The sequence below is a fragment of the Zalophus californianus genome, chromosome 1, assembly GCF_009762305.2.
Source record: "Zalophus californianus isolate mZalCal1 chromosome 1, mZalCal1.pri.v2, whole genome shotgun sequence".
Classification (NCBI taxonomy): Eukaryota; Metazoa; Chordata; class Mammalia; order Carnivora; family Otariidae; genus Zalophus; species Zalophus californianus.
Genome location: NC_045595.1, coordinates 9,445,442 through 9,458,288, shown reverse-complemented (window position 1 = coordinate 9,458,288; position 12,847 = coordinate 9,445,442). Strand labels below are relative to the sequence as shown.

Here is a 12,847-nt window from a genome sequence, read left to right as displayed (position 1 = left end):
TTATCAGATACATAATTTGCAAATATTTTCTCTCATTCTGTTGGTTGTCTTTTTACTTTTTACTTTTTTTGCCTGTTTTTTCTTTAGTTGATCGTGCTTTTGGTGTCAGATCTGAACACTCTATTTTTTTTAAAGGTTTACTTATTTATTATTAGAGAGAGAGAGAGCATGTGAGCAGGGGGAAGGGCAGAGAGAGGGAGAGAGAGAATCTCAAGCAGACTCCCTGCCAAGTACAGAGCCTGATGCGGGGCTTGATCTCACGACCCTGAGATCATGACCTAAGCCGAAATCAAGAGTCGGATGCTTAACTTACCCAGGAGCCCCTGATGACTCTACTTTAAATTGCAACACCCAGGGGTACCTGGGTGGCTCAGTCATTGAGCGTCTGCCTTCGGCTCAGGTCATGATCTCCAGGTCCTGGGATTGAGCCCCGCGTCTGCTCCCTGCTCAGCGGGAAGCCTGCTTCTTCCTCTCCCACTCCCCCTGCTTGTGTTCCCTCTCTCGCTGTTTCTCTCTCTCTCAAACAAATAAATAAAATCTTTTAAAAAAATAAATACATTGCAACACCCAACCTCCTTTCCTGCTTTTTCTCTGCATAGCATTTACCACCTCGTAACGCTCTATATGTGTGGTTATCTCACACGCTCACTTCTCCACAAGAGCAGAGATTTTTGTTTCTTTTACTGTAAGCTGTGTCCCCAGTGCCCAGAACAGGGCCTGGAGCCCAGTAGGTGCTGAATTAGTATTTGTTCTGTGAATGTTGGTGAGATGGAGGAATAACGTCTACATTTTCCTTAAAAAGTCATCTGCTGGGTCTTTAGAGCAGTGAACACTCTCATGGTGGATGCAAGTCATTATACACTTTCCAGACCTCCGAACGTTCAACACCAAGAGTGAACCGGGATGTAAGCTCTGGACTTTGGGTGATAATGATGTGTCAGTGTAAGTTTATTGATTTTAACAAATGCACCACTCTGATGGGGGATGTTGATAATTGGGGGGTTGTGCATGTGTGGGGGCAGGGGGTGTATGGGGATTCTCTCTACCTTCTGCTGGGTTTTGCTGTGAGCCTAAACAAGCTGGAAAGATTTTCCTTAATTCCTCCATACTCCCTTTGAATATATGATTTTAGCTACCATCATAGCAAACTGCATTGTCCTTGCTCTGGAGCAACACCTACCTGACGATGACAAGACCCCAATGTCTGAACGACTGGTGAGTGATGTCTCTCTTGAGGGGTCTCTCTTTACTTTAGAGGCAAGTTGCTGTGGCCATGGGGGCAGAGGGCAAAGTGGGCTCTCAGTCTTGGAGCCAAGAGCTGGATCATGAGCCCCCCACCTGGGAAGCCTAAATTTCATGAACACCAATAATTTGGGGAGAGAGACGCCTTCGTGACTCACCCCCCCCCCACCAGACCAGGCAAACCCGATGCTGACCAGGAGGACAGTGGGTAACAAGTGTTCACATTGTCCATAGAAACATCATATTAGAAACAAAATTCTTGTGAAAGATGTTGACTATACATGGAAATGGAGAGAACAATACAATGAACCCCTCTAAGATCCTCTCACCCAGATTCAACTGTTGTCAAGACTTTGCCTTATTTGTTTCCTCTGGCCCCTTGCATTTCATTGGTTTGTCTTTCCTGGCCAAAATTGTTGAAGGCAAATCCCAGACAACTTGTCAGTTCATTGCCATATACTTACTTAAGTCTACACTGCTAAAAAAATACGGGCGTTTTCTTCCATTACCACAGTGACATTTTTACACCCAATACAACTTACAGCAGTTCCTTGGAACCATCTAAAACCTAGTCAGGAATCAGATTTTCATGATTGTCTCAGAAAAAGCATTTTTCAGTCGGTTTGGTCAAACCAGGATCCAGGCAGGGTCTAGATTTTGTTATGCTACTTAAACCTTTTATTTTTTTAAAGATTTTATTTATTTTTGAGAGAGAGAGTACACAAGCACAAGCAGGGGGAGGGGCAGAGGGAGAAGCAGACTCCCAGCTGAGCAGAGAGCCCAACATGGGCCTCGATCCCAGGACCCTAGGATCATGACCTGAGCCAAAGGCAGACGCCCAACTGACTAAGCCACCCAGGCATCCCTGCTTAAACCTTTTAAACTAAAACAACTGTTCTCGCTCCTGCCCTTGACTTATGGCAGAAATCAGTCCCATGACCCTAAGGTATGTCCCACATTCTGATGTTAGCCTGGTTGCTTGTGTATGGTGTCATTTGGCTTGTTCTTTTATCTTGTGTGTCTCCTGTCATGGATATCAGCTGTGGGGAATGTTCATAGTCCTCATTCAAATTTACTCATTTGGTGAAACTCAGCAGAGCTGTAAACTAGCACTAAAATCCTTCTCGATCCCCCTATCCATCCCCAAGTGCTCTGGTTCCTCTCCTGGCATTCTGATAGTGCAATGAAGAAGACTTTTTTTCCTTTCTGTCACCTTTTCAGATCCAGCTGTAATAGCTCAAGGGTAGGTAGAGGGGGATGTAAGAATCCACTCGTTCCCAATCCAGAGTATAGATGGTTCTCAAGACATCTAAATTTTAATAGGTATGAATTATAACATGTATTCTAAAACATATCACTAACCTATCAAACTTATGATTTCAAGACTCTTTGTTTGTTTGTTTAAGATGAAGCTAAGTAAAGAGAATCAGCTGGAAAACTAGGAAGCAAGTAGTAGTACCATGGCAAGCTGATAGGGAAAGAATCATGAAGGCAGAAAGGATTGAAGCTTGAGAAACTTTGTAACAGATTGGAAAACATCCATGTAGGGGATCTGATGGAGTGGAGCTCGTAGCTTAATTTCAAATACTATAAACTATCAGCTGGAAGCCAGAAACTGGCAGGAGGTTCAGTGAGGGGCTGGGGACCAGGACACTGGCCATTTTGCCAGCAAATGCAGAAGTATTACTCCAATATTTTAGCAACCTGAATAGCTGTGCTGGTGCATACCAGCTGAGAACCTTCACAAGTGTCAGATCCGGGGCTGAGGTTGGTGTACAGGGTCTAACCTTAAAGGCCTTGAGTGATGCATGTGACAAACATACTGAACCAGTGCTTTCCAGTAGAATTTTCTGTAGTGATGGAAATGCTCTCCATCTGCACTGTCCAGTATACTAGTCACTGGAATGTTGGCTACTGTGTCTGAAAAACTTAATTCTTATTTTATTTCATTTGAATTAATTTACAGTTAAATAGCCACATGTGACCCGTGGCTTCTATACTGGACACCACAGATCCAAACAAACAATTCTGTTTGACCAAGTGATATGTGAGGTTGGCCAAAAGGAAAGAAGGAGGGTGTCTTCTCCATGCTTCTGCTTCTCTTGCAAAATCTTCAGGCAAAAGAACTCCGGGAAGGATGCACTGGGGGGCAGTGGGTGCTGGAGGTGAGGAAAAATGGGTAGAGATCTCCGGGTGAGCCAGGTCCCCAGTCGTGCCACCCTCTACCAGCCAAAGATCTTGACCTTACCTTCTCTCCCTTCCAGGATGATACAGAACCATACTTCATTGGAATTTTTTGTTTCGAGGCTGGCATTAAAATCATCGCCCTGGGGTTTGCCTTCCATAAAGGATCTTACTTAAGGAATGGTTGGAACGTGATGGACTTTGTGGTGGTGCTGACAGGGTAAGTGTCACATGCTTAGAATTATCTCAAACTATGAAGACTTTGGAAACATCATGGTTGGTGTGTCAAGGCTGGGCTTGGGAAGGCTGAATCCCCATGTTCTTTTTCATCATGCCTTTGCCTTCTTGCACCCCGTCTGCATACACTGACTGCATGTTGCAGCAGATGCTTTTGGTTACAATTAGAATAATGGCTTAGTAGAGTTGACTGCTTCCAAAGAGCTTTCTGTGCATTCTCTCATTTAATCCTCACAGCAACCCAATGAATTAAGAAATATTAATATTCCTATGGGACCACAGAGAGATCAGAAGAACAGATATGAACTTGCCTAAGATCACCCTGTTAGTGGAACTGGAATTTGAACCTAATATCATGTGATTCCAGAACTCAAGGTTTTAACTGTTGTGCATGTGTGATCCTTTTGCCTCATTTGGAGACGCCTTTATTCCAAGTTGATCTTGATTTCCAGCTGGTAAATGGTTGTTGAGGACTTCTGGGTGCAACAGTTTGTGGTAGGGCTATGGAGAAAACCAAGCTAGATAAGGTACAGTGAGTGCCTTCAAAGAGTTTTTGGATCTGTATATATTGTACCATAGTTGAAAGGTGACTGTGTATACACTTTCCACTAAGGACCCTCTCTATAAGGTAACGCTAGCTGTTATGACAACAATAGAAAAAACTGGGTAATGTCTTACACACAACAGAAATTTATTTCTCACTCACTGAAAGTCCAAAACAGTTGTTCCTTGCTGGCAGAGCTCTCTCTTCCAAGCAGTGATTGAGGGAACCCAGGCCCTTACCACATTGTGGCTCCTCATTATTGACTCACAGCTTCCGAGAACTTTGTGCTTGTATGCATCAAACCACAAAAGAAAAATGAGGATGTAAAGTGATGCTAGGGAGGTTTTACAGGCCTGGCACATGCCTCTTCCCTTCCTATTCTTTCGACTAGAATTTATTCACATGACACACATCACTGCAGGGGAAGCTGAGAAACATTAGACTGTGCTTAGAACAAAGGAAGGTGGATTTGCTGAGTAGCCAGTCAGGCTCTGTTAGGGACCCCAAAGTCCTGTAACAGATGCCAGCATAGACATTACCATTTTGTGCTGATTTCTGGCTCCTCTGTCTACCCACTCCTCTCCTCCAAGCTAAGACTGGCTTGTCTTCCAAGACCCCTATTCATTCCTCATAGTTCCCCTCTGTGGGGTCACAGGTGTCTTCTGTGGTGTCACAACTGTCCTCTGTGGGGTCACAGCTCCCCTCTATAGGGTCACAGGTCTACTCTGTGGGGTCACAGCTCCCTTGTGTGGGGTCACAGCTCTCCTCTGTGGGGTCACAGCTGTCCTCTGTGGGGTTGTAATTCTCTTCTAGGATCAAATCACTCCTCTAGGCTCTGTTGCTGTTCCAGATCCTGTCTCTCCTGGCAGATGTCATGGGTCTTAGCCCCCATGCTGTGTTGGCTGAGCTCCTGCAATTCAGGTTTTGAGCATATTTGTTGTTTCAGAGCAATGTTGCTTTTCCCAAAAGGAGCTTTGTCATATTGGGCTGTTTTTGTAGAGGCATTCAGATGTGAGTGGTCTGTTGTGGGTACCCTGGGCTAGCTCTAGTGGGCTTGAGTGTTCCCTGAGGGTCTTCTGTTGGTTGTTCCCATAGTCCTGTGGCTTGGGACCTTGGCAGGTTCCAAGGATATGTTGTGGTGTTGGGCACCTTTTTCTTGCCTTAGTAGGAAACTTGTCTCTGAAACATCCTAATAGCTGACTTTGTTGTTGTTGTTGTTAAAAGTGCATAACAAAGGGGCGCCTGGGTGCCTCAGGCCACTAAGCATCTGACTCTTGATTTTGGCTTGGGTCCTGATCTCAGGGTCATGGGATCAGGCTCCACACTCAGTGGGGAGTCTGCTCAAGATTCTCTCTCTCTCCCTGTCCCTCTGCCCCTCCCCACCACACTCATGCTTCCTCTCTCTCGCTCTCTTTAAAAATAAATAAATAAATCATTTTTTAAAAAGTGCATAACAAAATATTCAGACATTCAAAAAGTAGAGAATAATGTAACAAATATTTGTGTATGCAAATATTCACTCAATGAATATTTTTTGTGCACCCATTATGTGTCAGGTTCTGGGACACAGCAGTGAACAAAACAGATAAAATTCCCTCCTTTTGTGCAACAGATAGTCAAGTAGTGAAGAAAAGCTAAATGAATGAATGAGTGAATGAATAAATATCTAGTGTGTGTGGCAGTGAGGGCTACAGAGAAACAATCAATCAGAGGAAGGATGGGACGTGTTATGAGCAGGAGGGCTGGAAACCGGGGAAGACTTTATTGGGAAGGCAGTATTTGAATGAAAACCTGAAGGAGGTGAGTGAATGAGGCTTGAGGATAGCTAAAGGAGGAAAGTGACAGGCAGAGGGAATAGCACATGCAAAGGTCCTGAGGCTGGGCTGTGTCTGGTATGTTTGATGAGCAGTGAGGAGGCCAGAGTGGCGGGAACAGAGTAAGTGAGGGAGAGAGTGGAAGAGGTGAGGACAGGGAGGTGATAGAACAACAGCCTACCATCAAAATGAAACCTTTTTCTTTTTTTTAAGATTTATTTATTTGGGAGACAGAGAGGGTGGGGGAGAGAGAGAGAGAAAGAGAGAGAGTGTGTTGGTGGGGTGGTGGAGGGGCAGAGGGAGAAGGAGAGAGAAACTCAAGCAGATTCCATGCTGAGTGTGGAGCCTGACACGGGGCTCTGTCCTACGATTCTGAGATCATGACCTGAGCCGAAACCAAGGGTTGGATGCTCAACCACCTGAGCCACCCAGGCACCCCCAAATGAAACCTTTCTCATACAGTGTAAGTCCCCTGTTTTCTCTTCTCTGGCCTTGTTCCATTCCCTTCCCCATGCAGAAACACTTCCTGAGTTTTGTGTTTATCAATAATTTCCAGTTATGTATTTACCCTTTTATATACATGTAAATAAGGGTATGAGAAATATGTAGTACCTATTTTACATTTTGACCACATAAGTATATAAGAAATATATATAGTGCCTTCTTGCACAGTTTTAAGTTTCTCTATAAACATTTCCTTCTACAGCCTTCCTTCTGCCCTCACCTTGTGATTGACAAGGCTAGGTCTCATTCATCCATTTTCCCTGCTGCATAATATTCTGCAGTATGAATATTCTACCATGTATTTATCTGTTTGGGTTGTTTCCAGCTTTGGGCTATTTTGAACCAAGCTGTCCCCTCATTCTTGCCAGTGGATTTCTCTAGGGCATCTACCTGGGAGTGGAACTGCTGAGTTGTGTACTCTGTGCATCCTCGGCTTCACGAGGCATTGCCAAATAGCTCTGCAAAGTGGTTGTGCCAATTTATACTCCCTAGGGGCTGACTTTTGCTGGCAGGGGCTGGCTTGACCTTGCTGGCAGGAAGAAGCCTTAAAAAAAAATCCCTGGTTTTTTATAACATGGTTCTTGGAACATCCAGAGAAGCTCGTATACCATGCAGCATATAGTAAGCCTCAATAAATGGTCATTAAGTTGAAAGGTTGCCATATGATAAGTTAGTTAGCCACTGGGGCATTTGCATCTGCTTCTTGATTACAACAAGGTGATTTTTTCCCCTAGTTTTTAAACATCTGATGAGGGTCTAGAGAAGAAATTCTCACTGGAGACAGGTCCTAAGGATGAAAGCCTTAGAATTAATGGGATTCATGGACCCTCTGAAATTGCATGCAAAAATTATGTGTATATATATATATTTTTTTCTGGTCTGTAGTTTTCATTAGATTCTCAGGGGGTCCTGCTCCTAACACCATAAAGAGCCACAGTTCTTTTCCTTTCTTACCCCTTTCCCTTTCCCTCTTCATTTTTCCTGCCTTCCTTTCTCTTGCTTGTCTCCCTGTTGCTTCTCCTGTAATCAGCCACCCTTCCTTATTGTCTGCTGGTTCTATCTCCTTCAAATCAAACACATAGCTCAAATTTCATTACTTCAAATTCCAAGGGGCTGCTTGGTTTCCTCTTGGGCTGCAATTGAGGAACAGAGAGTAGGGACTGCAAGCCCCTCAAACTCAACCTTCTGTGTAGTGGCACTACCAGGCAAATGCTGTACACTCTTAGTTCTGTGTTCCAGGGGGAGGGGACCTGAGTGTATTAACCTGACCTGAGAAAACATGGCCTTAATGAGCACTTTTTGATTAACTCATTGTCTTCTTACATTTCTAAGCAAACCGCAGCATTAAAATACCATTCATTTTTCATGAATTAATAAGGTTTTTGCCTCTTCTTGTGTAAAGTTTGGCAGAAAGTATCGAACCCGTGGAGTTTGGTTTGTTCTGTGTAGTTCAAGGCCTCAGAGAAATTCTAACTTTGCAATTTTATCAAACCCCTTTGAAGTGTGTTTCTATTGTATTTGAAGGTCTGATCATTAAATTGAAATCGTGTAAGAGGAAGATTTCAGAAGCTTGGCTGTATTTCTGAGATGACAGAGCTTTGACTGTAATGCTCAGATATATATATAAACATCTGGGAGGTCAAATAATGCAACTGCGCGTGTTAACAAAGGAGATTGTGGACATGACCAGGGTAGGGATGAAGACGGTTGTTTTTGTGTTCACAGGCTTAGCCCTGTACCTGGCATAGGTGCTCAGTAAAATAAGTGGCTGCAAAGCGGTAATACTTCTGAGAATCAGAATGTTCTGGAAAATGCACTAAGCTGTTTATGGAGATGGAGACCATTGCATTGATATAGTTAAACAGCCCAGGAATCTATGACAGATACTCTGACATCAGATAAGGCATGGGACAGATGAACTCTGGGTCCTTGCCAACTCTGACATTTCATAACTCTGTAAAAATGACAGTTCCTTTTTGGAAGGTCCTACCAACTGCCCCAGGCTTTGGGCAGTTTTGTTGAGGATCAGAAGTGAGGAAAATACCCAACTACTCAGGGACCATCAGGAGAGGATGTTGGCTTTGGTTTCATAGCATCACTGAGTTTTAGGACTCAATGGACTCTGGAAGGTCCAAACCCTTTATTTCACTCACAAGGGAGTTAAGACACAGAGAGACTAAGTTATTTGCCCAAAGTCAAAGTTACACTGAGATGGTGGCAAATCAGGAAACTTCCAGAATCAGAAGCTGTGTTCACATTAAGGAGCCTAGAACCCCAGTTTGGGGGTAGTGGGAGTGGTATAGATGATTAATGCCCCCCCCACCGAGTTTCTGCCATCAGAGCCCTGCTTTTTCCTTACTTCTGTCCAAGTACCCAGCCTGTGGCCCCTTTCCAGAGAGATAGAAAGGGAGCCTCAGATAGTAGCCCAGTTCCCCCTTACACAGCTGAAGAAACTGGGGCCCAGAGGGTCAGAATGACTTGACCAGAGTCACATACCTCATGCTGTCTTCCCTTTGATCAGTTTAACAAACACGTGTCACCATTCTTCACTCTCTCCTTTCTTCACCTCCCATGTTGCTGTTCTGAGTTGCCTGAAAATAAAAACAGCATTCTAAACACAACAACAATAAAACTCAGTTGGCACTCTAACTCATGAGACCAACTAACAACTCCTATAAATACCAGCTGCATTTTATTTTAATGTTTGTCTGCATTAATTTCTCCCCCCGTGGATCAGTCACCCTTGGTATCAGAAGGATTCCCTACCATGGCACAAATGCTTCTTATCATTCAGAGAGTTTTATCATTGAGAGAGCATTGATCTTTTTATTGTTCAAAGCATTTGGTTGTCATGATATTTGCTGAACTGTGTTTCACCAGGAACAGCCTCACTTCCTAGCAGTAGGAGCTAGCCTCTCCGTCTTGTAATACGGTGACAGTGATAGTAATGGCGTTGGCTGCCATGCTTGTTATTTTCATCATTTATTAAGCACTTACTTTGTGCCAGTACTATATTAACAATTTTATGTGCATTATCACATTTTAGTTCCACAAACCTTTTTTAGAGATGAATCTGAGGCTCAGAGAGGTTAAGCTACTTGCAAAGCGTCCCCCAGCTAGTAAAGGGTGGATCAGGATCTCAACCACTCTACTGGGACAGTGCCCTAAAACTAGGATAACCTGAGGCCCAAGTTAAGTTCAAAGAGCTATATTCAGCCCAGTATCCTTATCAACATAATACCTGTTATTAATAGCAGCGGCAACATTGACAAATTAGAACTTAGAAGACACTTTATAACATGATATATACATTTATATATGCTCAATCTTTACAGCCCTCTGAATTAGGTACCACTATTAGCCCCACTTTACAGATGAAGACTCAAAGAGGCTAAACATCTTGCCCAATGTCACTTACCTCATAAATGGTGAACTCAGGTGGATCTGGAGCCAGAATCCATGTTCTTGAGTCCTACACTATTTCTTTAAAGTCAGGTTTTCCAGGGAAGTCAGGAGGATCTTTACTTTTCTTCCCCATCTTGGACTTCACTATAGCAGGAAAAAAAAAAAAAGGTCAAAAGAGATGTCCACAAATGGGAGACTGGCATATACCAATGGTTAAGACCTGGGCTTCAGAGTCAGAGGGATCTCTGCCAGTGAAGAACTTGAGAACGTACTTGGATCCCTCCAAACCTCAGTTTTCTCACCTGGAAAAAGGGAGAGTATCTGCCTCCTCCGGCTGTGGTAGAGATTGGAGAAGGCAACATTGTGGCCAACACCGTGAACTGAGCCCCTGTACCATTCTGAATTCTTCGTAAATGGGAGTTGATAAATTGAAGGGAAAGAAATTAAAACATATTCCTTTGGATGTGTGTGGTAGGTCCTGCAAATGCCCCACTCCATATTCATCCCACTCACTTCCGAGTTTACCTGTGGTGGGCAGTTCCCAAGCAAGCTAACCTCTTTGTACCTTCAGTGCCCTCATCTTTCTGCATCTGTGCTGGAGGGTCTTCTCCAGCATTGCTGGAGTTTGTTCAGCCCACGTGACAGACGTTTAACACCCCCAGGAGCAGCCCTTAACCAGTGAGAGAGGGAGTCAGTGTATAAATAAGCCTGGCTTCCCCATTGCTCAGTGAGAAGACTTGGAGGTGTGTTCTGCCTCTCAAAGGGCCTTTCACAGGATTGAATACTAGTTGCTCACGATGATACCCATTCATTAGCTCAACCTTTACCGACTTCTTGCTTTCTAGTTTATCCCTTTTAATTCCATGGATCATCTCCCAAAAGTCCTCGTCTTGGAGCCATAATAGTTTGAAGCTTCGCGGGTTAGAGATTTCAGCACCCTGGACAGCGCACAGCACACTTCACCAGATAAAGACGTCCTCCTTTCTCCCTCCGCCTCTGACTGGAGTGGGGAGGGGACTGAGTGAGGACCAGATGGCCAGGTGACATTGCTCCATACTGAGCTTCTTGGCCAGTTTCCTTGTGTGGCTGGAGAAGACCTTGCCATCCATCTCTCAGCAGGTTTAGGGGCTGATCGAGATCTCGTCCTCTTGAATTGCTATGACAAACACCAGCCTGCCTCCAGAGAGGCATCTGGCCACTGTCTCTACAGTTTGCAGGGCTAAATGACTCCTCTCTTCTCGCCAGGGCAGGGAGGCTGCTGCCTGGCGGGCAGAGGAAATCTCAGCGAAACGGGAAGCAAGTGGGTGCCTGGGGCTGAGGCAGAGGCTGCCAAGTGAGAGACACTGCTTTGCTTTATGCAGGGAGGAACTACAGGCGTTGGAGATGCTCTGTTGTTACAGAGGTTGTAGAAACTGGACAGTCTCCTCTCCGAGCAGGACCTGGGCCTGACTCAGAGACCACAAGTCCTCGCCTTCGGTGCGGTCATGTAGTAGAATGGTAAAGCTGAGGTTTGGGGGGCGGGGTCTAGGAAAATCAAAGCCCCATTTTTCTTGACTTCTCTGGCTATAATGAGTCCTTTGGTGATATCTGCCAATCTCAAAGGTTTAAATACCTTCTGTACCTATGTTCCCCAAACTTAAGTCTTCTGCCCAGAGCTCTCTTGCTGTCCCCATGTGGGGAGGAGTCCACAGACATCTCACACTCAAGATGTCCAAAACTCAACTCATGTGCATCCTTCTCATATCTCTCTTCCTGTCTTTTTACATCATTGGATAACACTCCATCCTTCCAGGGGCTCTGGCTAACAATCTTGACACCTCCTCCCTCATGGTCAATCTTTTTGCAAACTCTGTAGGTTCTGTCTTCTTCCACCTCCACTGCCACCAACTGGGCTGAGCCATCATCATCTCTGTGCTGGCTTGTTGGAGCAGGCTGTGCCCAGGTCTCTCTGCTTCTGCCCTCCTCCCCCACAGCCTGTTATCAACACAAGCAGCCAGAAGGATCCTTTTAACACATAAATTAGATCAAATCACTCTTCTGCTCACATCTGTCTCATGGTTCCTGTCTCGCTCAGTGTAAAAGCAAAAGTCCTCATCACAGCCCACAGGGACCTGCATGATCTACCCCCATCACCTCCCACCCTCAACAGCAGCCACACTCGCTCACTCGACACCAGCTGCACCAGGCTCCTCGCTGCTCCTTGAACACTTCAGGCACGTTTCCACCTCAGGGCCCTTGCACTTGTAGTGCCCTATACCTGGTATGCTCTTCCCAATCCATTTCTTCATCTTTAAGGCTTTACGCCAGTGTCCCCTGGCTCCTTATCTACAATTCCAACACGTTTGACACTTCCTGTCCCCTCTTCTATTTAGATTTTTTTCTGTGCACTTGGCTGCTTTCCGACAAACTAGATATTTTACTTTATTTTTTGCCAGTCTCCTCCACTAAGTAAACTCCCTGCAGAAAGGGATTTGGTTTCTTCACTCATGGTGCTATTCCCCCAATGCCTAGAATGGTGCCTGGCACACAGTAGGTGCTCAATAGATGTTTTTGACAGAATGACTGAATCGATGCTACCTATAACCTGCCAATGTTGAGGGAAGTGTCAGTGTATAATAAACTGAGGTACAGAAGCCCCTTCCTAAGTGCCCTTGCCTTTCACCTGGTCTAGATCAGATGATGCAGTTTTGGAGGGCAGTTGGAAGTGTCAACTTAACTATTGTATGTACTGTGACTATGATAAGCCCACCCATTGGTTGTGGTCCTGCCCCAGGAATTATGGCGTGTCTTATGTGTTGAGCTCTCAATGGACTAAAACTCCTCTGGAACCAGCTTTGTTAGCTACTCTGCACTAATAAAGTGGCACAAGAATGAACAGGTTTGAGTGGAAGGGGGGGTGGTCTGAGCAGGGGTGCGT

At 44.8% G+C, this 12,847-nt stretch overlaps 1 protein-coding gene across 11 annotated transcripts in view; it reads left to right on the top strand.

Moving 5' to 3' along the window:
• The window catches only part of CACNA1A (calcium voltage-gated channel subunit alpha1 A), a 210,364-nt gene that overhangs the window by 37,532 nt on the left and 159,985 nt on the right, over positions 1–12,847 (top strand). For all 11 annotated transcript variants that reach the window (XM_027586362.2, XM_027586361.2, XM_027586359.2 and 8 more), the window contains exons 2-3: positions 1,110–1,215; positions 3,507–3,646. In XM_027586362.2, the coding sequence (XP_027442163.1) occupies positions 1,110–1,215; positions 3,507–3,646 (246 nt within the window). The remainder of the gene's footprint in view (positions 1–1,109; positions 1,216–3,506; positions 3,647–12,847) is intronic.